General features: G+C 36.9%; 1 protein-coding gene across 3 annotated transcripts in view; it reads right to left on the reverse strand.

The window, feature by feature from the left end:
* The window catches only part of SLC30A6 (solute carrier family 30 member 6), a 46,472-nt gene that overhangs the window by 16,925 nt on the left and 5,145 nt on the right, over positions 1-24,402 (reverse strand). Inside the window, exons 3-10 of one of the 3 annotated variants that reach the window (XM_045447225.1) lie at positions 20,523-20,607; positions 18,964-19,006; positions 17,902-17,967; positions 5,649-5,729; positions 5,026-5,061; positions 4,015-4,109; positions 2,042-2,090; positions 1,614-1,733 (exon numbers count right to left, since the gene is read on the reverse strand). In XM_045447225.1, coding sequence (XP_045303181.1) covers positions 1,614-1,733; positions 2,042-2,090; positions 4,015-4,109; positions 5,026-5,061; positions 5,649-5,729; positions 17,902-17,967; positions 18,964-19,006; positions 20,523-20,607 — 575 coding nt within the window. Of the gene's footprint in view, positions 1-1,613; positions 1,734-2,041; positions 2,091-4,014; positions 4,110-5,025; positions 5,062-5,648; positions 5,730-17,901; positions 17,968-18,963; positions 19,007-20,522; positions 20,608-24,402 lie in introns of those variants that run through there. The other 2 variants (XM_045447226.1, XM_045447227.1) reach the window with 2 other exon arrangements.

The following is a 24,402-nucleotide window of genomic DNA, read 5'->3' on the forward strand; positions in this document are numbered from 1 at the left end:
AATCTTAAAAAAGGAGAAAATTCTGATACATATTACAACATGGATGAATCTTGAAAACATTACGCTAAATGAAATAAGCCAGACGCAAAAAGACAAATATTGTATGATTTCATTCACATGAAGTACTTTGTCAAATTCATAGAGACAGGAAATAGAATAGTGGTTAGCAGGGGCTTTGGGAAGAGAGGAAGGGGAGCTACTCTTTAATGGGTACTGAGTTACAGGTGGAGAAGATGTAAAAGTTCTGAAGATGGACAATGGTGACAGTTACACAATGATGTGAGGTACTTCATGCAACTGAACTGTATGATTAAAAATGGCTCAAGTTTTGGGGCGCCTGGGTGGCGCAGTCGGTTAAGCGTCCGACTTCAGCCAGGTCACGATCTCGCGGTCCGTGAGTTCGAGCCCCGCGTCAGGCTCTGGGCTGATGGCTCAGAGCCTGGAGCCTGTTTCCGATTCTGTGTCTCCCTCTCTCTCTGCCCCTCCCCCGCTCATGCTCTGTCTCTCTCTGTCCTAAAAAAAATAAAAAATAAACGTTGAAAAAAAAAAAAAAAATGGCTCAAGTTTTAATATACATTGAAAAAAAACAATGCAACAGAATAGATGGTAGTGGTATTATTCACTGAGGTCAAAAATATAAGAAAAAACCACTTTGGGGATGGGGAAAATAGGTTCAGCTGATGTGGACATGAACAGATGTAAGATATGCCTTTTGGAATTCAATAGACATCTGGACTAGAAATAATGGTTTGGGAAACTCACAGAGGTGGTAAATAAAAACGAGTAATTGAATGTAATCTTCCAGAAGAGTATGCAAAATAGGAAAAAGAATAATTAAGGACCAATTCTAGTAAACCCTAATATTTAAAGGGTAGGTAGTTGAAGAATCACATGTCATAAGATGCTAGGGAAGGTTAAAGCAGCTATAAAGTGTACTTCCTAAAAGTTTTGCCTTTTATTTATTTTTTTCCTTTTTCTTATTTTTTTTTTTTAAATTTTTTTTTTTTTTTTTTCAACGTTTATTTATTTTTGGGACAGAGAGAGACAGAGCATGAACGGGGGAGGGTCAGAGAGAGAGAGAGGGAGACACAGAATCGGAAACAGGCTCCAGGCTCTGAGCCATCATGAGCCATCAGCCCAGAGCCTGACGCGGGGCTCGAACTCACAGACCGTGAGATCGTGACCTGGCTGAAGTCGGACGCTTAACCGACTGCGCCACCCAGGCGCCCCTCTTATTTTTTTTTTTTAAAGCTTGACTTAAAAAAATTTTTTTTCATACCTACTTCCCCTTCCTTCTCTCAGAAATAGTAGCCATGGTTTATCTGTCACCTTCTGTCCTCTTCTGTCACGGTCATCTTCTCTGTTTCACTCACCAAGTCAGCAGTAGGGACTTTAAGTAGTTTTCCAGTCTGAATTATAGACTATGGTGAAAAATACTTATTGAATCCTACCCCTTAATTTTTCAGATGAAGATACTTAAGGACAAGACTTGACCAAAGCTACACAGGCCATAAGCAAACGTGCTGTAAGCATAATCCTTACCTACCCCACAGATGCCTTTAAAAGTCAGGCCCCCAAAGTGGAACCACTTGACAGCAATAAAAACTACTTACTTAATTTCAATTAGCATATATGTAATACAAAGAGCAAATGCTCCAGCAAGATCAATCAAAACAAATGGATTCATTCGGGGAAGGAAGATGCTGCTAAGTCCTGGAATAATTCCACACAGGCTATGAAGAAACAAACAAAGAGTATTCGTTAGCAGACCTCAATGTAATACTGATGGAAATCTTGTGAAAGACAACTTGTATTTTAGTACCATATGTCTTATAGAAAGCAAAGAGGATGTGGGAACAAAGTTCTCTCACTCGTAAAGGTATCTTATGTCATCAATTAATAAGTAAAAGGCGAATAAGTTTGATCTGTGAGATTCATGTAGCAATCTCAGCAATGAATAATGTAAGTTCCCATGACAGATGCCTTTCTTGTACATCCCTTTGAAATTATGTGTATCATGAAACCCCACATAACATCTTACCTTCGACTAAGATCTGCAACATGCTCTTGAAGCCAACTCGTACTAGCAGCTTTAAGAAGAAAACACGTAAATTACCTATATAGAAAAATAAACCACTACCAGAAATACTTGATTTCCTTAATTTAAAAGATAAGTTTTGTAATGACTGTATAACATTTTACAAAAGGACACGCTACTTAAATCTAGACTTTTTCCCTCTTTTATACCTTCAAGATAATAAAGCAAAAGCAGTTTCAACTATTTATATCACTGACCTGGAGGAATTACATATGTCAGTGTACTATTAATTTTAAAGGCTCTTTAAATGTAAAGCAGAACTTCCTAACCAGTGTGCTAAGAATGGGTTATAGGTATACCAATTCTTAATTCCCCCAGCTCTCAGAAAGGCCAGGTAGGGGATCTGGCTACATGCAGAAACCTGCCAGTTACTGTTCCTGAACAAGTAGCCCCCAGGCTCAAACATCCTTTTACATTTATCTCAGGATTACAGAAATACTCACTTTTTCATGTGTAACAGGATGTAAAAAAGACTGGCGAGGTTATACAAAAGCCATATTGTAAAGCAGTTAAGAGCAGACTCTATTGCCAGAATATCTGACTTAAAACCCAGCTCTTAGCTAGATATTTGACTTTGGGCAAGTGATTTAATCTCTCAGTGCCTCAGTGTAATATAAAAATAATAAAATTATTTACCTCATGTGGTTATAGGGAGAATTAAATGGGCTGATCTACATAAAGAGTTTAGCATTGTGTCTGGTAGACAGAAAGTGCTATTTCACTCAAATTTCAACTAATGTCACAAATATTAATGTTTCTGGGAACTTTAATATCCAGCTAATGAAAATATAAACTAGATAGCCTTTCCAGAAATAAGTCTGGCACAATATATATCAATGACTTGAAAGATATTATATTTCTAACCCATTTATAATTTCTCTGGGAATTCATCCTGAAGAAGACTCACAGATGCATAAAAGAAATGTGATATCAGAAAGCAGATTGTAGCATTATTTATAAAAGGAAAACTTGGATCTTTCTCATCTTTATGGAGAGATAATTTCTAAATCTTTGTACCTTCTTAAAATCTCTAGAGTGAACATTATACTATTTTAATAACTTATGCTTTTCTTTTCAAAATAATTCTGGACATCACAAATACCGTATTTTCTAGTTCATGCAGTAATTCTAAAACTTTAATTCATACAAATACAACTGATGCTTCATAATATTCACAAAGGTATTTAAATTTGAATGGGAAATTCAGAAAACTTTCTTCTCTTGATTGTCTTAGTGTTCAAGTCAGTGGACCTAAAAAGATCCTCTCCTATCTTTGCTTCAAAGTGTGGGTCTGTGCACACAGCCCACTTTTATTTTTACCTCACTTCTCCACCAATCAGTGTTTAACCCTTTGTGGGTTAGTAGGAATCCAGAACATGGAAATTACCAACAAATGACAATAATTTTAACTACTGAAGAGAAATAACACTCTAAATTTTTAAAGACTTGAAAATAAAAGAATATTTCAAAATATATATGCTACTTTATAATATATGCCCATCCGCCATTGACACAGAGAAGTTCCTGGGAACTTACTTAACAGAATACAATTATTTGCAAAGAGCACGTCAACCATCTGAAGTATACTGATGTTTCCAAAATGTGTGCAATAGACTTTTTCTAAGTAGGTGACACATCTAAAATCCCACTCATGTTATTTGGCAAATGTAATTCTTCATCACATATAATTTAATATATGTCAGTTCTGCTCATTTTAAAGTAATACATTCTTTTAAAGCTTGAACTAATTAGATTTTGTTTTGTAATTCTCTACTCAGAAAAGACCTGAGAACCTCTAGGATAGTTTTCTCTTCAGGATAAGCTTTCTAGGTGATATGAGTTAATAAAACAAACACAGGACTTGTTTTTATGAGAGATGAATTGGATTTTTTATTAATGGTAAATAAAAATCATACCTTCAGAGACATAAGCAAAAGGCTTATTCCGAATAGAAAGCATTGTGAACAAGTTGAAGGAAAGAGCCACAAAAGTACCAACTAATAATCTTCCCCTAAAAAGAACAATAATATTTACCATTATTTTTTCTTGGTAATAGCAACACGTAATTTCAGCATGCAGACAGACTAGGAGATGGGAAGGGAGAGTCGTCTGCTGCAGTGGTTTGGGATTTGTGGAGCCAGGCTCTGAACTTGCTTTCGAGTTCCATCTTACACAGGACAAAAATGGACTCTCAGCATGAACAGTATCTTCCTACAGGTAACTGCTGTTATAAATTTATATAAATGCAATGGTATATGGTTTACAAGATACTAGGCAGGTCAGAGTATCCTGAATTAAACTGGTCAAAACAGAAAAAGTCCATGTATTTGGCAACTCTGTAGTAGACAATTACACTTTTATCTTTTTTTTTTTAACTTCTTTAATGTTTATTTTTTTTATTTTCAGAGAGAGAGTGAGCAGGGGAGGGGCAGAGGGAGAGAGGGTGAGGGAGAATCCCAAGCAGGTTCAATGCTTTCTGAAGAACCTGACGCAGACTCAGTCTCAAGAACTGTGAGATCATGACCTGAGCTGAAATCAAGAGTCAGACATCTAACTGACTGAGCCAGTCCAGCTCAATTTTATCTTTTCTAAAGGTGCTACTAAAAGATTTTGGGCATCAAATTTTAAATCATAGAAGACCAACGTGGCTAGTTTATGTGTTGATTTAGGCCTGGAAATAACGAGGGACCTAAAGCCAGAGTACAAAGGCCTTCCTGTGCAATATAAACACATAAGGACTTGGGAACAGTTAAGGCTGAGAAGGAGTCTTGGAATTGGGGGATTTTGTTTGTGAAATATCAGTGAAATGTATATTGCCACACTCTGACCTATGACTGGCCAAAGTAATCATTATTCTTAATGTACCTCTCAATAACTGGGGATCAAACATAATAGTAAATTATGTTATGTCAAAAGCAAAATCTCACGTGTGTATCTCAGGCTGCTCCAGAAAGCGTTCTGCACTAAAAGAAAGAAAAAATGTATTAAATTAGTTTTAAAAATTATGAAATTAAAAAGCTTTATTAAATATAGAATTAATCTAATAAGTGAACAAAATCTTTTTTTTAAGTTAGTTTATTTGTGTAAGTAATCTCTACACTTAACATGGGGCTCAAACTCATGACCCCAAGATCAAGAGTCACATGCTCTTCCAACTGAGCCAGTCAGGCGCCCTGAACAAAATCTTTTAATATGATAACCAACTGTTGATTATTAGCAGTGATCAGGCAAGACTTACAAATTATCCTCCATATGTAGTATCAATCTTCCCCACCAAACTTTTTTCAATGGGTTTATACCAAGCATTAAAACATGTCTGACTGAACCCCTTTCTTTCATACCTGCCCAGGATTTAGTAGCATCAAATTAGGTAATAAAAGGACGGTGAAAAGAAGGGAGAAAAGTCTGAAAAATGAAGAGGACATCCTATCAAAACTCCAGCACTGCTCATCTTAATTTGTATACCCTTTAAACCAAATGTGTCTCACTGGATTCTTTCATGTTGCCAAAGGTGGAATTTACAATGAAGTGACATAGTAAACAAATGTACCTTTCTTTTAATATAAAGAGAGCTCCCAATTGTGCCAAGACTGTGGAGGCAAATACAGCCAAGACTTCTAATCTTTCAAATCTGAAACAAGAAAATTAATTATATCAGCACAATTCATACACCAGTATCTCCAGAACACATTTTCATTCATTTATTCACATATTCAATCTTTTGTGTGTGTCTACTATAAGCCAAACACTGTTAATTTTTTTTAATGTTTTTAAATTTATTTTTCAGACAGAGAGAGACAGAGCATGAGCAGGGGAGGGGCAGAGAGAGGGGGAGACACAGAATCCGAAGCAGGCTCCAGGCTCTGAGCTGTCAGCACAGAGCCCGATGTGGGGCTCGAACTCACAGACTGCAAGATCATGATCTGAGCCGAAGTCGGACGCTCAACCGACTGAGCCACCCAGGCGCCCTAAGCCAAACACTGTTAGAACAGACTACAGATTTTCTAGAATGAAGATAAACAATGACTATCACAGATTAAAAAAAAGTGCCTATATGTACAACACCTTTTCCTAGGACCCACTTATGGCTGTTATTTTTCTAGAAATAATTATTATCACAATAACAGGTAACACTTGATTGACCAATCTTATGTTAGACCACTGGTCAAAGTGCTTAACATACAATTTCTTCTAAACTACCCAACACCTTATGAAGGTTACTCTATCCACTTTAAAAAAAAAAGAAAAAGAGGAAAAAAAATGAAAAAAATAAATAAATAAATAAATAAAAAAAGAAAAAGAGATAAGGAACTTGAAATACAAAAAGGAAAAGTAACTTATTAGAGTCATACAGCTAGCAAGTGGAAGAGTGAGGTTTCCAAACTCAGGCACTCTAGCTCCACAGTTCATGATTTTAACCACTTATTATATGGTCTCTCACTGAAGCAAATAATTGCAGTTAATTATGTGTATGCCTTATAATCCCTAAAATGTAAGCTCAAGGCCAAGGCCTGTAATCATATTCATCTTAGTTTTTCCCACAACAGTTTAATGGCATTCAATATTTGTGATAAGTATAAATGCTTATAATTTCTCAAGGAATTAGATATCTTCAGTAAAGACAATAAAATAATTAAGGATCCTGATCACATTGCTGTTTTTAAAAGGGAAAAATGCTGGAATCAACAACAACATATTATTAAAAATATAACAGAAATGTATTTATTGACATGGAAAGATATAAATGAAAAGAGTGGGTTATAAAAGAGTATAAAAAACAGTATGTAAATACAGTATGTAAATGTTATTTGTGGAAACTAATAAACTGATATTAAAGTGCATATATGGAAATGCAAAAGGTGAAAGAAAGCAAAGACAATCCAAAGAAGAACAAAGCTGGAAGATTTACACCACTAGATGTCAAGATGTATTTCAAAACTATTCAAAACTACTGTAGTTAATATAGCAAAGTACTAATGCAAGAATAGACAAATATTGACATTGAACAGACAAGAAAATCCAGAAATAGAATCACACATTCATAGTCACCTAGTTTATGAAAAAGGTAGCACATAAAGGCAGGAGAAAAAGGATTAACATTTCCTCCAATAAATGTTTCATCAGTTGAACAGCTATATAAAAACAAATATGCCGTGACCTCTACCTCAACCCATACACAAAAATGAATTCCAGTTTGACTGTAGGTGTTAAATGTGAAAGGTCAAACAACAAGATTTCTAGCTAATAGTAGAGTATCTTTATGACCTTGGAGCTGGCTAAGATTTCTTGACAAGTACACAAAAAGTACAACCCATGAAAAACTGATAAATTGAACTTATTGAAATAAAAAAACTTTTCATTCATGGGAAAAGTTATTTATATATGAAGAACTCTACAGATCAATATGAAAAAAAAGGTAACCCAATTTAAAAATGGGTAAAACATATTAATATGCACCTGACAAAAAAGGTAATCTGAATGACGAAGACATATATGAAAAAGTCAATAATATGAAAAATGTTCATTTAGTCATCAGGATAATAATTTAAAACCAAAAGACACAACTACATACCCTAGAATGGCTTAAAAAATAAAAAGACAATACCAACTGTTGGTATAGGCATGAAGCAACCAGAACTCTCAAATATTGCCAGTGAAAGAGTAAACTGGTAAAACCACTCTAGAAAACTGGTATTACCTTATCTTCCAACAATGAACATATACAATTCCTATGACTGAGTAACTTCACTCAAAGATACATATCCAACATAAAGGGATACACATGTATACCAAAAGACATGTACAAGAATATTCACAAATAGCTTTATTTATAATAGCTAAAAGCTGAAAATCACCTAAATGCCTTTCAATAGTTGAACATAAAAAGAAATTGTGGTATATTCATATAATGGGATATGAGAGCAATGGACCAGAATGAACCACTATTATAGGAGAGTATATACTGTAATCCCATTAATGTGCCTCTAGACAGGCAACAATAATGTGCAAAGAACAGCGGTCAGAACACTGATTACTTCTGTTGGGTTGGACTCTGACTCAAAAAAAAGGGGGGGCTTTTTGGGGGGATTTGTAAATATCATGATCTAGGTAGTAGATTTATATCATGATCTAGGTAGTAGTTATACAGGTATATTCATTTATTAAAATTCACCAAACTGTACAAAGATATAAGAACAAGATTTGGCCCCTGCTACCATGAAATTTGCATTTTATTAGTATTTTTAATTTATTTGGGGGGGGTGCATAGAGAGCGAGCGTACAAGAGCAGAGGGGCAGAGAGAGGGAGACAGAGGATCTGAAGCAGGCTCAGGGCTGACAGCAGAGAGCCCGATATGGGGCTCAAACTCACAAACTGTGAGATCATGACCTGAGCTGAAATCAGACACTTAACTGACTGAGCTATCCAGGTGCCCCAAAATTTACATTTTAAGGAGGGAGACAGAATAACAATTTATAACTTCTGGTAAATGCTATACAGAGAATAATAGTAGTCTGACATGGAAAGAGGCTAACCAGGTGATCTATTTTAGAATCTATTTCAGATTGGGCCCAGTTACTTAATGACATTGGCATTTAGTGATATTAGGATTCGAGTAACAAGATGGAGCACATCCTGCAAAGATGAAGAGAATTTCAAGGAGAGACAATAGCTTGTACAAAAGACCTAAGCAGGAATATATGCACTGTACACAAATTACAGAAAGAAAGACTGTGTGGTATATAGGGCATGAAAGTAGAAACTTGAAGAGAAGTAGGCAGAGACTAGCTCATCTAAGAATTTTGTAAACTAGAGAAAAGAGTCAGGATTTTATTGTAAGTATGACAGCAAATAACTGGGTGGTTATAAGGAAAGTGATAGCATGATTTAAGTTTAAAAAGGAAAACACTATGGGGTGTCTGCATGGCTCAGTTGGTTAAGCATCCAACTCTTGATCTTAGCTCAGGTCTTAATCTCAGGGTTGTGAGTTCAAGCCCTGAGTTGGGCTCCATGCTGGATGTGAAGCTTACTTAAACATAAATAAATAAAATAAACATAACTAAGCTAAACTAAAATAAAAAATAAAATGGAAAACACTCTGGTTGCTATATGGATAATGGTCTAGAAGCGGGTAAGAGGAGAGGCATGGGGACCAATTAGGAGACTGGACATTGATAAAGGTAAGAAATGAAGGTAGCTTAGTTACGATGGTAGTTGTTGAGATAGAAATGGGGGTCAGGGCAGATTCTGGATGTGTCTGTAGGTTACCCCGTAAAAACCTGCTGATGGATAAATGTGGGGAATGGGAGAAGACTAAAAATTTTGCTTGAGCAAATGAGTGGTGGTATTAACTAAGATGGGAAAAACTGCAGAGAAACAGGTTTTTAGGGAAGAAAACAAGAATTCTAGCCAAAGTTTAAGGCACCAAATAGATATCCATGTGATGCTGTCAAGAAGGTAGTCTGAAACAAGACAGATCTTAGGGATAGAGAACTGGAGTTTGGAATTATTAAATATAGATAGTAGGGACGCCTGGGTGGCTCGGTTGAGCGTCCGACTTCGGCTCAGGTCATGATCTCGCGGTCTGTGAGTTCAAGCCCTGCGTCGGGCTCTGTGAGGACAGCTCAGAGCCTGGAGCCTGCTTCGGATTCTGTGTCTCCCTCTCTCTCTGCCCCTCCCCCACTCATGCTCTGTCTCTCTCTCTCTCTCTGTCAAAAATAAAAACATTAAAAAATATATATATAGATGATAGTTCAAGCTATGTGACTGACTTGGATGTTAATTTTATTGTTTAATTGCTCCCTCCTTTCTTGTTCAGTCTAAGTAAGTGGGAGCTATCATGTCCTTGCTTAACCTGGTCTCCTGGCCACAGTAACTGATCTAGAGACTAACATCTGTTCCAAGCTGGACCAATCAATAGTTCTTTCCCATGATTTTCTTTACTAGCACTGGGGAAGCATCTTTCCTTATCTAGGATGTAGTTAAGAAATTTCAAGTTAAGGTCTTGCTAGGAGTTATTCTAGTATGGTTGGGAAACATGGTATGAGAAACTAAACCTGACATGCAGAGAAAAGTGGGCCTGAGAGGTAAGAGAAAGACAATGGTCCTGAGTGTGCCAGTCCCTATGCCAGTTACCTCAGTCTTCCCACATTCTGGTTACATAAATTACAAAAGTTCCCATTTTCCCCCAATACTAGTTTGAATTGGATTTTTGTCACTTACAACCAAAAGCCTTAACTCAGAGTCACAGATTTCCATATAGAGATACCTATATGTACCTTAAAACCAAATATCATAGCAACAGTCCAACGCTATCAAATTTTAGTGACACTTATGAATATCTTCATCTTGCATGAAAATTTCATGTTTACTTTGCCCCATTGTCGAAGTAAACAAAACTTGATTTTGTTCAAAAGAATATTCCCAATGAATGGTATGGTAGAGAAGATGGGTAAGTTTGGTCCAAGTTTCTTTGCCAAGTTAAATTCTTCTTTCAATGGGACAAGATATTTGCAAATAATATACCCAGTAAGAGATTAGTATCCAAAACATATAAAGAACTTATACAACATCAAAAAAAATGTTTTTCCTATTAAAAATGGGCAGAAGACATGAACAGACATTTCTCCAAAGAAGATACACAGATGGCCAACTGATACATGAAAAGATGCTCAACATCACTCATCAACAGGGAAATGCAAATCAAATCCACAATCACCTCACACCTGTCAGAATGGTTTAAATCAAAAACACAAGAAACAACCAGTATTGTTGAGGATGTGGAGAAAAAGGAACCCTTGTGCACTGTTGGTGGGAATGCAAACTGGTGCAGCCACTGTGAAAAACAGTACGGAGGTTCCTCAAAAAATTAAAAATAAAATTACTATATTTACCCAAAGACTACAAAAACACAAATTTAAAAAGGTATATGTACCCCTATGATTATTGCAGCATTACTTAAGAATCAAAATATGGAAGCACCCCAAGGATCTATTAATAGATGAATGCATAAAGAACAGGTGGTGTATGTGTGTGTATACACGCACAATGGATTACTCAGCCATAAAAAAGAATAAAATCTTGCCATTTGCAACAACACAGATGGATTTAGAGGGTATGATGCTAAATGAAATAAGTAGCATATGTAGAATTTAAGAAACTAAACAAAGAAAAAGAGACAAAACAAAACATAGACTCTTAAATACAAAGAATAAACATGGTTACCAGAGGGCAAGGGGGGGGGGGTGGGCACGGGTATAATAGGTGAAGGGAATTAAAAGTATACTTACTGTTTTTTTTTAATGTTTATTTTTTATTTTGAGACAGAGAGAGACAGCATGCACAGGGGAGGGCCAGAAAGTTAAATTCTTCTTTCAATGGGAGAAGATATTCGCAAATAATAGAGAGAGAGAGAGAGAGAGACAGACAGACAGACAGAGAGAGAGAGAGACAGAGAGAGAATCCCAAGCAGGCTCTGCACTGTCAGCATAGAACCCGACACAGGGCTTGATCTCATTAACTGTGAGATCATGACCTGAGCCAAAATCAAGATTGAGACAGTGAGTCAACTGAGCCCACAGGCACTCCAGAGTATACTACTGTGATGAGCAGTTGGTAACATACAGAATTATGAATCACTATACTGTACACCTCAAGCTAATATAATGCTGTATGCTAATTACATTAGAATTTTAAAAACTTAAAAAGAAAAAGAAAAATGACAAGTGTTGGTGAGGATGCTGGTGGGAATATAAAATGGTGCTGCTTCTGTGGAAAATTATATGGTGGTTCCTCAAAAAATTAAACATGGAATCACAGAATATGATCCAGGAATCAGTATATACCCAAAAGAGCTGAAAGCAGGGATTCAAACAGATACTTGTACACCAATTGTTATAAAAGCATGACTCACAATGGCCCAAAGGTGGATACAGCCCAAATGTCCATCAACAGAATAAACAAAATGTGATATATACATACAATAGAATACTATTCAACTTGAGGAAATCATGAAATTCTGATCTATGCTATAACACAGATGAAATTTGAAAACATTAAGTGAAATAAGCCATATTCAAAAGAACAAATATTGTTTGATTCCATTTATGTGAGGTGACTAGAAGAGGCAAATTCATAAACACAGAAAGTAGAATGGTGGTTGCCAGGGGCTGAGAGATAGGGGAATAGGGAGTTACTGTTAAGTGGATACGAGTTTTTGTTTGGGAAGAGGAAATATTTTTGGAAATAATGGCATTGCTCATACAACACCATGAAAGTATTGCCACTGAATTGTACACCTGAAAATGATTAAAATGGTAACTTTTATGCTATGTACATTTTATCACAATAACCCCGCCACCCAAACTTTTAAAAAAAATTTTATTTAAATCCAAGTTAGTTAACATATAGTGTAATAATGGTTTCAGGAGTAGAATGTAGTGATTCATCACTTACATAAAACACCCGGTGCTCATCCCAAGTGTCCTCCTTAACACCCATCACCCATTTAGCCCATTCCCCCACCCAACACTCCTCCAGCAACTTGCTTGTTCTTTGTATTTAAGAGTCTCTTATGGTTTACCTCCCTTTCTGTTTTTTTTTTAAGTTTACTTATTTTTTTTTGAAAGAGAGAGCAAGCAGAGTAGGGGCAGAGAGAGAAGTCCAAGCAGGCTCCACACTGTCAGTGCAGAGCCTGACATGGGGCTCAAACTCACAAAGCATGAGACCATGACCTGAGCTGAAGTCAAGAGTCAGATCCTTAACCAACTGAGCCACCCAGGCGTCCCTCCCTTTCTGTTTTTGTCTTAGTTTTCCTTCCCTTCCTTTATGTTCATCTACTGTGTTTCTTAAACTCCACATATGAGTGAAATCATACATTTGTCTTTCTCTGACTTATTTCACCTAGCATAATACACTCTAGTTCCATTCATGTTGCTGCAAATGGCAAGATTTCATTCTTTTTGATTGCTGAGTAATATTCCATTATATGTATATATACATATACAAATATACATATTATATACATATACATACATATGTATATATATACACATATATGTATTCTTTATTCTTCTTTATTCATTCATCAGTCAACAGACATTTGGGCTCTTTCCGTAATTTGGCTATTGTTGATGGTGCGGCTATAAACACTGGGATGCATGTGCCTCTTTGAATCAGTATTTTTGTAGCCTTTGGATAAATAGCTAGTAGTGCAAATGCTGGGTTGTAAGGTAGTTCTATTTTTAATTTTTTTGAGGAACCTCAAAAATCGTTTTCCAGAGTGGTTGCGCCAGTTTGCATTCCCACCAACATGCAAAAGGTTCCCCTTTTTCTGTGTCCTCGCCAACATCTGTTGTTTCCCAGGTTGTTAATTTTAGTTATTTCACAGGTAATGAGGTGGTATCTCATGGTTTTGATTTGTATTTCCCTGATGATGAGTGATGTTGAGCATCTTTTCATGTGTCTGTTTCCCCTCTGGATGTCTTTTTTTTTTTAATGTTTATTTATTTTTGAGAGAGAGACATAGCTCAAGTAGGGGAGGAACAGAGAGAGAGGGAAACACAGAATCTGAAGCAGTCTCCAGGCTCGGAGAGGTCAGCACAGGTGCCCCTGGATGTCTTCTTTGAAAAAGTGTCTATTCATGTCTTCTGCCTATTTCTTCACTGGATTTTTTGTTTTTTGAGTGTTGAATTTGTTAACTTTTTTATAGGTTTTGGATATGTCCAATATGTCATTTGCAAATATATTCTCCCATTCCGTTGGTTGTCTTTTAGTGTTGTTGATTGTTTCCTTCGCTGTGCAGAAGCTTTCTATCTTGATGAGGTCCCAATAGTTCACTTTTGCTGTTGTTTTCCCTTGTCTCTGGAAACATGTCTAGGAAGAAGTTGCTGCGGCCGAGGTCAGAGGTTTTTGCCTGTTTTCTCCTCTAGGAGTTTGATGGTTTCCCGTCTTACATTTAGGTCTTTCATCCATTTTGAGTTTATTTTTATGTATGGTATAAGAAACTGGTCCAGGTTCATTCTTCTCCATGTTGCTGTCCTACATTCCTAACACCATTTGCTGAAGAGACTGTCTTAGTCTCTTTAACAAATGGTGCTGGGAGAACTGGACAGCAACATGCAGAAGGTTGAAACTAGACCACTTTCTCACACCATTCACAAAAATAAACTCAAAATGGATAAAGGACCTGAATGTGAGACAGGAAACCATCAAAACACTAGAGGAGAAAACAGGAAAAGACCTCTCTGATCTCAGCTGTAGCAATTTCTTACTCGACACATCCCTAAAGGCAGGGGAATTAAAAGCAAAAATGAACTATTGGGACCTCATGAAGATAAAAAGCTTCTGCACTGCAAAGGAAACAATCAACAAAACTAAAAGGCAACCAACGGAATGGGAAAAGGTATTTGCAAATGACATATTGGACAAAGGGCTAGTATCCAAAATCTATAAAGAGCTCACCAAACTCCACACCCGAAAAACAAATAATCCAGTGAAGAAATGGGCAGAAAACATGAATAATAGACACTTCTCTAAAGAAGACATCCGGATGGCCAACAGGCACATGAAAAGATGCTCAACGTCGCTCCTCATCAGGGAAATACAAATCAAAACCACACTCAGATATCACCTCACGCCAGTCAGAGTGGCCAAAATGAACAAATCAGGAGACTATAGATGCTGGGGAGGATGTGGAGAAACAGGAACCCTCTTGCACTGTTGGTAGGAATGCAAACTGGTGCAGCCACTCTGGAAAACTGTGTGGAAGTTCCTCAAAAAGTTAAAAATAGACCTACCCTATGACCCAGCAGTAGCACTGCTAGGAATTTACCCAAGGGATACAGGAGTACTGATGCACAGGGGCACTTGTACCCCAATGTTTATAGCAGCACTCTCAACAATAGCCAAATTATGGAAAGAGCCTAAATGTCCATCAACAGAAGAATGGATAAAGAAATTGTGGTTTATATACACAATGGAGTACTATGTGGCAATGAGAAAGAATGAAATATGGCCCTTTGTAGCAACATGGACGGAACTGGAGAGTGTGATGCTAAATGAAATAAGCTATACAGAGAAAGACAAATACCATATGTTTTCGCTCTTAGGTGGATCTTGAGAAACTTAACAGGAACCATGGGGGAGGGGAAGGAAAAAAAAAAAAAAAGAGAGAGAGGTTAGAGTGGGAGAGAGCCAAAGCATAAGAGGCTCTTAAAAAATGAGAACAAACTGAGGGCTGATGGGGGGTGGGAGGGAGGGGAGGGTGGGTGATAGGTATTGAAGAGGGCATCTTTTGGGATGAGCACTGGGTGTTGTATGGAAACCAATTTGACAATAAATTTCATATATTTAAAAAAAAAATGAAGAGACTGTCCTTTTCCCATTGGATATTCTTTCCTGCTTTGTCAAAGATTAGTTGGCCATACGTTTGTGGGACCATTTCTGGGTTCTCTATTCTATTCCATTGATCTGAGTGTCTGTTCTTGTGCCAGTGCCATACTGTCTTGATGATTACAGCTTTGTAGTATAGCTTGAAGTCTGGGATTGTGATGCCTCCTGCTTTGGTTTTCTTTTTCAAGATTGCTTTGGCTATTCAGGTTCTTTTCTGGTTCCACACAAATTTTAGGATTGTTTGTTCTAGCTCTGTGAAGAATGCTAGTGTTACTTTGACAGGGATTGCATTGAATATGTAGATTGCTTTGGGTAGTATCAACATTTTAACAATATTTGTTCTTCCTATCCAGCAGCATGGAATCTTTTCACATTTTTTTGTGTCTTCTTCAATTTCTTTCATAAGCTTTCTAGTTTTCAGCATACAGATCTTTTATTAGGTTAGGTTTATTCCCAAGTATTTTATGGTTTTTTGGTGCAATTATAAATGGGATTGATCCTTTGATTTCTCTTTCTGCTGCTTCATTATTGGTGTATAGAAATGCAACCGATTTTTGTATATTGATTTTATATCCTGTGACTTTGCTGAATTTATGTACCAGTTCTGGTAGTTTTTTGTGGAGTCTTTTGGGTTTTCCAGGTAGAGTATCATGTCATCTGTGAAGAGTGAAAGTCTGACTTCTTCCCCGCTGATTTGGATGCCTTTTGTTTCTTTTTGTTGTCTGACTGCTGAGGCTAGGACTTCCAGTACTATGCTGAACAACATGTTCCTGATCTTATGGGGAAAGCTCTCAGTTTCTCCCCATTGAGGATGATATTAATTGTGGGTCTTTTGTATACGGCCTTTATGATGTTGAGGTTTGTTCTTTCCATCCCTACTTTCTTGAGGGTTTTCATCAAGAAAGGATGCTGTACTTTGTCAAATGCTTTTCTTTTCTTTTTTTTTTTTTTAATTTTTTTTAACGTTTATTTATTTTTGAGACAGAGAGAGACAGAGCATGAATGGGGGAGGGTCAGAGAGAGAGGGAGACACAGAATCTGAAACAGGCTCCAGGCTCTGAGCCATCAGCACAGAGCCCGACGCGGGGCTCGAACTCACAGACCACGAGATCATGACCTGAGCCGAAGTCGGACGCTTAACCAACTGAGCCACCCAGGCGCCCCTGTCAAATGCTTTTCTGCATCTATTGAAAGGATCATGTGGTTCTTATCCTTTCTTTTATTAATGTGACGTATCATGTTGATTGATGTGTGGATACTGAACCACAATTGATGTGTGGATATTGAATCCCTGCAGCCCAGGAATAAATCCCTACTTCCTCACTGGAGCAGCGCCAGGCAGTGAGCTCTGAAACTTCAGAGTCTGCTCCACTGCTTATAGAATCCTGGGGACACTGAAACCCTCTCTTTTCTCCCTGCCCATGGTCTTGGGGAACAGACTTCTTGCCCAGTCCCCTGAGAGTGTCTTTTCTCTTTCTCTCTTTCTCTTTCTCTCACTCTCTCTCTTTTCCTCCAGCTACTTTTGAGGGAAGGGGAGTGCTTTTCTTATGTGATCCTGATGTGCTGCACTCTCTCCCTCTCTCTGTCGTCTCTCCCCAAAAATGACTCCGTACTCTCTGCAGCCTTTTTCTTCTCCAATTCACCTCTCCACACTGCGTACCTGCCAACTTCTGTAGATCAAATTATGCAGACTGTTGTGTTAATCCTCAGATCAATTTCCTAGGTGTTCAAGATGGCTTGATGCTGAACTAGCTGGGTTTCAGGGATGAGACAAGCGCAGGGTCCCCATACCACTCCACCATCTTAATTCTATCCCCCCTAAACTGAATTTCACATTGTTTCCTAAAATCTGAAAGAAACTCATTTTTTCTAATATATTAACAAAAACTTCTAATTCAAAAGATTATCTTCCAACTTTCAACTTTGAGTAATTTCTGAAACTACAGAAACAGAATCTCAAATTCTATTAGCCCATAGCTATCACAAATCCAATTTTAAGATAAAAATATATCTCTATCACTGCATTAATGTTAAAGTATACCACATTTTTCTAACATATACATAGGAAAATCCTTTGTACTCCCTTTAACTAAAATTTAAGAGATTACCAAAATACTCAAGAACTTAATGTGAACATTTCATGTTAATATTTGTTTTATAAAATAGAAAAAAAAAAAAAAACCTTAATGTGAACATTTTATTTTAATACTATTTAAATGTAAATATTCATGTTTCTTATCTAAAATCCTCTTGGAAGATACTTTTTTAAATCTATTTCACTATTTGGGATCCCCATTCCACTAAGCAGGCAGCATTTATTCTCTACAAATATTCTAACTAGCTCTTTACTTCCTGATACACCTACCATTTTAATAGCAATAAGTTACCAGAAAATAAAAGGACGTGAACTTACCCAAATGAATAGACAGGGCTAGGTTTCCTCATCATTACCCAGTAACTTATCAAACATGTTATTAAACTAAGTAAAAAGGAAAATAAATTTTGCTTTAGAACTAGAGCGAGAACACACAGAAATAAATTAAGTTTCCAGAATTCCTAAGTTTGGTGAAAGTTATCAGTGTTTGAAGACTAAATAAATTATTCAAATAATCCCAAATCTAATCACAGTGAACATCCTAATACCTCAGCTTTAACATGTGAAGAAACTGAAAAAAATTAGGATACATCAAGTCAATAAATAGAAACTAAATCCATTCTTTCTCTACTCAGTAAGTTATCCATGCTAAATGGCTTCCATAACTGAGCATGCAAAAATGAGACAGTAATAATAAGGTAATAATAAAAAATAAATAATATATTTTATTTTAGCCACAGACAATAAATCTTGACTCTGATTAACTTTAATCTTTGTTAAAAGTTAAACTAAATATTAATAACACCTTAACAACATTCTGAACGTTCTGGATGTTCATTTTCCAAGTACAGTGGAGATTACTACAGTGTGAAATTCAGGTGGTAACTATCTGTTTTAGACCAGTCAAGTAGATTTAGTTAGATGACTGATGAAAAGACATTGTAATACTCCTAAGGCATCGCTCTTGAAAACATCAAGTATTTTACAACGCTTACACAGTAATATGAAAGGTCTTACAAAGCAGGGAGCCAAAAAGGTGTCTCCCTAGCTCACAATTACTCACTTTAGTTATTAATGCCCATCTACATGGTTACAGAAGAAACTGGTATGTTCTTACTTGACCCTGCTCCCTGGCCACAGCTGACTCAACTACAGGTAGGCACCTCAAGCACCTGGTCTAATGCCTTAGTATTATCTTTTCTGTTCCTCTATAAATGAGATAATTTCTTCCAATATATCTCCTAATTGTTATTGTTTGTATATATATTGTTGAGAATTTTACTTGTTACACACATTGCTTTAAGCAGAGAAAGCTTCATAAATTCAGTGCAAAAATTCCTTATTAGTTTCAAAACACTGAAGAGATCTTCTAAAACTTACCTAAAAAGGTCAAATATGGTCAAGTAAGTATAGGCAGTTAAAGCTGCAAAACAACAACAAAACAAATGATTAAAATGTTGCTGTTAGGAAATATAGCTCATCATCAGGATTGTTCACACCAGAAGTATCCATTACAAAAAAAAAAATGGAGTCACTAATTAACCTCATATGTTGGCAATTACTTAGACTAATATATATGTAGCTAAACTTGATAAGTACAGAGGCGCCTGAATGGCTAGAGGATGTGACTCTTGATCTCAGGGTCATGAGTTCAAGTCTCATGCTGGGCATGGGACTACTTAATTTAAAGAAGAAAAAAAGTTTAAAAAACAAAAAACAAAGAAGGTAAATTTAATAGTTTACTTTCAGAACCTGATTTCTCCATCAGGAAAAATGAAGCAGCATATACCCAAAAGTGCTGTAATCGTTTTTGTTTTTTTGCCGTTTTCTGTCATCTGAATACCATTTTAAATATATTCTTTAAATAGCAGGATGAAAATAAGGATACATAAAAATATACGAGATCAAGGGGCGCCTGGGTGGCTCAGTCGGTTGAGTGTCTGACTTCGGCTCGGGTCATGATCTCATGGTTCGTGAGTTCGACCCCTGCGTTGGGGTCTGTGCTGATAGCTCAGAGCCTGGAGCCTGCTTCTGATTCTGTGTCTTCCTCTCTCTCTGCCCCTCCCCCACTCATGCTCTGTCCCTCTCTGTCTCAGAAATAAACATTAAAAAAAAAAATTAAAAAAAAATATACGAGGTCAAGAAACAAAATATTACAGATTTCCCTTTACCAGGAAAATCCAATAAACATAAATGTCAAAATCTTACGGAGACACCGCATAAACTGAAGGGATAGTCTATCACATTAAATAGGAATCTCAGTTTTTCAAATAGATTTAAAACTTACAGGGGTACCTGGGTGGCTTAGTCAGTTAAGCGTCTGACTTTGGCTCAAGTCATGATCTCAGGGTTCATGAGTTCGAGCCCCACTATGGGCTCTGTGCTGAGAGCTCGGAGCCTGGAGCCTGTCTCCCTCTCTCTCTCTGCCCCTCCCTTATCCACATTCTGTTTCTCTCAAAAATAAATAAACAACAAAAAAAAATTTTTTAAAGGATTTAAAACTTAAAAAAAAATAGGTGATTTAAAATGAGAACGCCTAGGGGCACCTGGCTGGTTCACTCACTTAAATGTCCGATTCAGCCTAGGTCATGATCTCGCCATTCCCAAGTTTGAGCTGTGTTGAGCTCTGTGCTGATCGCTCAGAGACTGGAGTCTATTCCAGATTCTGTGTCTCCCTCTCTCTTTCTGCCCCCCCCACTCACGCTCTGTCTCTCTCTCTCAAAAATAAACAAACATTTAAAAAAATGATAATACCTAATAATTAAACCATACTGTACCATTTACAAGATACTTTTCAAATAGATTCTCACAATTAAATCTTTTGAGTTATATTTCAGAATAATATACCCCATGTAAAGAAAGACATACCTTTTTTTAAGATCAGAACAATAAATGTGAAACTAATAATTAATTGCACAAAAATAAGAATGGTGACATACCTATACTGTTCGTAGAACTGCACCACATAAGCAGGAAGCCAGTACATGTTAAATTTATTACACCAAAGAGCAGTATCTTCCAGGACTGTGAAAAAGAAAATCACTCTTATTTGCATAGTGCTAATAAACTTCACTGGGTTTATTCAAGTTGCTGCAATTCATACTCCACAAAGGAATAAACCCAATTTCCTTCAAAAAGTCAGTGTCACATTTTCTATATCTACCAAAATTATCATCAACCAATTTATTATTATAATATATGTAAATCTAAAATAATAGAAGGGGAATTCTTCAAGAGAAAAAAAATCCTGCCATAAAAACTCTCAAACAGTTGAGAAAAATAGGCATTTACTTTAACACCATTTTGTCTCTATAAATATGTACATAGAGACAATGATAGCAAATGGGGCAAAATATAAAGCCAATGGCGAACCTGAGTAAAGGGCTTAAGGGAGTTCCTCACACTAATCTTGTGACTTTTCTGTAAACTTGAAATTATATCAAAATAAAGTTACTCCTTCCCTCCCCTGAAAAAGGGCAGCACTTACTTATTCACCAAATAAGTCATATGAAATAGGACTGCAAAAGAGGGAAAGACTACCATGGTTTAGAAGTTCACAGACCTGAGATACACCCTGAAAGTAGCTATGATTTCATCAGAAGATTTCATCAGAAGGAGAAAGGGAATTCTAAAAACAAGAGATCAAGTGGTTTTTTTTTTAATTCTTGTTCCACTCTACTCCGTACAAAGAAGGGAGACCTATAATTGTGTGAATGTAGAAGTGAAAGAAATTAGCGAAAAGGGAATTGTATGTAGGCATTAAGATTAAACAGATATAATTGCAAAAGTCAAGTGTGGGATAGGATGGCTTTAGAACACAGATGGAAAATGCAGGTTTAGAATGAAGAACAACTCTTTTCAGAAAGGTGAGAAGGATAAGAAGGTGACTGAAGGGACAGAAACTGTGAGGCAGAAAGAAGTGACAGCGAAATCGTACAGAGCTAATACCTTATAAATCTCCAGAAAAGAACGTGTTTTTCGAAAATTAAGGGATATGGTAAAGTAGGACTTAAATCAAGAGGAGAGTTTGCAGAATAGCTATTATAGTGAGAATACTACTGAATTGTCAAAAAAGAGAAAAGAATTACCAGCATGGATTTATGGTAGACAGCATTCTGCAGGTTCCCCTACCCCTAGGAGCAAAACCAGAGAAGCAGGTGAGGTAGGGATGTCAGAGACTGAGAGCTGATAGGATAGGTTAATGGGACAAGGGACTCTAAAAGTGAAGACATTAATGAAATGACAGGACATGAGCTCTAGTCAGGACAGGGATTGAAGAATAGTCAGAAAAAGAGGATAAAAGCATGTAATTTGAAAATGACCTTCTCTGAAGCTCTACTGATGAATCAAGCTATTCATCAACAAATATTTGAGTACCTATTTTGTAACAGACACTTTTCTAGGCACTGGAGATACAGCAATGAACAAAATATGGACCTTATAATCTAGCTGGGACGACAGACAACAAATAAATATATAACATCAGGTGGTGGTAAGCGCTACAAAGGAAAAATAAAGTGTGTAAGAACTCAGTAATGGGTATCATGGAAAGGTTGCTCTACTAGACAGTAGACAGGGTAGTCAGAAAAGATCCCTTTGGTGAGGTAACATGTGACCTGAGATTTTACAGAGGCAAAGGTGCTAAGCATGCAGATATCTGGGAAAGAAAATGGGTACCACGGTGCAAATGCCCTAAGATAGAAGAGTACCTGGCCTAGGATGGCTAGGCAAGAGAGGTGAGAGGGAATCTGGGGCTCCATCAAGCAGCATCCTGTATGCTAGCAAAAGACCTGGGGTTTATTTCAAATGAGATGGAAAGTGACTTAGCTTTCATAAAAGATCATCTAGCTTCTCTATTTTGAATGTACTGCATAAGGGCAAAGAGAGAAGTGGGAAGACCATTTGGAACATGACTGCAATAATCATGTGAGAAATGGTGGCTTTGAGGTTGGTAAGAAAGTGTTAAAAGAGTCAGATTCTGAGTACTATATTAAAGATGGAGCTAGCAAGATTTACTTATAAAATGGATGAGGAATGAGAGAAAGAGAGGTAAGAACAACTCCAGGGTTTCTGGACTGTGCACCGCAAGAAAAGAGTGGCCATTTAGTGAGGAAGGGACAGAAAATCAAACTTCAGGTTTGACCATATTAAATTTGAGATGCCTGTTAGATATCCAAGTAGAAATGCTGAAAGGGCCATTATACATAGGAATCTAGAAGTAGGGGAGAAGTTAGAGATTGAGATATATATATGGGGTCATCAGCATATGAAGTCAGTGTCACCTAGATGTAACAAACATAAGCAACAGAGGCTAAAGCTCTAAGAGATGGGATGCTCTAAAACTTAAAGATCAGAAAGATGACAGGAAAGTGATGAACAACAGCCAAGTAAGTACAAGGAAAACCAAGAGTGATGTTTCAGTCCAAATGAAAAAAGTGCTTTAAGGAAGTGACCAATTTTTGTCAAATGCTACTGAAGGTTAAGTAACATGGGAAATGAGAATGAACATTGATTTTGGCAACACAGAGGTTATTTGTTAAAGCTGTTAGAGTGGATTGGTGGGAAGTAGAGCCAGGGAGAAGAGAAAGTGAACAGAGTAAAGACAATTCTTTTAAGTAGTTGTTCTATAAAAGGAAGCAGAGAAATGAGGGAGTAGCTGACAGTGGAAGACATGGCATGTAATAATGATGCAAGAAGGAACAATGATGCAAGAGACAGAAGGAACAATCGTAGGAAAGTTGTCTTTGAGTAAGCAACAAGTAGAGGCACTTACAAAGAACAGAGTTCATTTATAGAGACAGGCGCAAAGATAGTGTTGGTGGATGACAGGATGTGGAAGCATTTTCTGATTACTTCTTTTCCTTTAGTGAAACAGGAAGCAAGACCAATAGGTCAGAGTGAGGATGAATAAGGTTTTGGAAGTTTGAGGACAGAAGTGAAAGAAAATGGGTTGAAATAACCATCTAGAAAAATGGAAAAGTGAATGAACTAAAAAATATAGAATGGGCAGCTCTAATGGCATACTTGACCATGAATTTAAAATCAGACCAGTCACCATGTTTCTCTTAGGCTACATTCAATTGGGTGCAGCCACAGAGTAGGAGGAAAGTAAACTTAATGATGTTAAGGATTTGCAGTATCAGAGGATGAGAGACAGATGGAAGGAGGGCACAAAGGAGTTTAAGACATATGCATGAAATTGGGAATGATGAACCAAAGAATCTAAACTGGATAAGTAAGCAAATGAGGGTAAGAGAAGTAAAAAATAGTGAAAGGATGGCAGTCAATGGATTAGAGATCCTAGTAAGACTGAAGAATTACTGGAATTGGGGTAATACAAGGAGTGAACTGGAAAGACAGATGGTAACTATGAGTGAAATGCTTGAAAATGAGACAACAGGCAGTTTTAGCTATTATAAATGATAATGTCTGTAGTATGATCACAGAAGTGGATAGTTGGAAGGGATGTATGACAAGATTATTTGTGGTAAGGAAGTAAGGAACTGAGAGGTAAGGATCTTCCTTATAAGAAATTACCAAGAACTAAGATAGGAGTAGTAGTAAAAAGAGACGAGCTCGGGTACATCTTGTAAGATTTAAGTTATGATAGAGTTATCTGCACAATGTAGATGTTCCTAGATCAGTTTTGTTCCTACTACCAATTCTGTGGTGTACTGTATATGGTTCAGGAGTTTCCTGTTTACTTCTGTAATGTGGTTGCTTTCCATAGAACATTATAAAGTTCTACTTATCTGTTTTCAAAAGATCATCCTAAATGGACTAGACACACAAGTAGCAGATGAATTTCCTACCTTTGGC

The sequence above is a fragment of the Leopardus geoffroyi genome, chromosome A3 (assembly GCF_018350155.1).
Source record: "Leopardus geoffroyi isolate Oge1 chromosome A3, O.geoffroyi_Oge1_pat1.0, whole genome shotgun sequence".
NCBI classification, from domain to species: Eukaryota; Metazoa; Chordata; class Mammalia; order Carnivora; family Felidae; genus Leopardus; species Leopardus geoffroyi.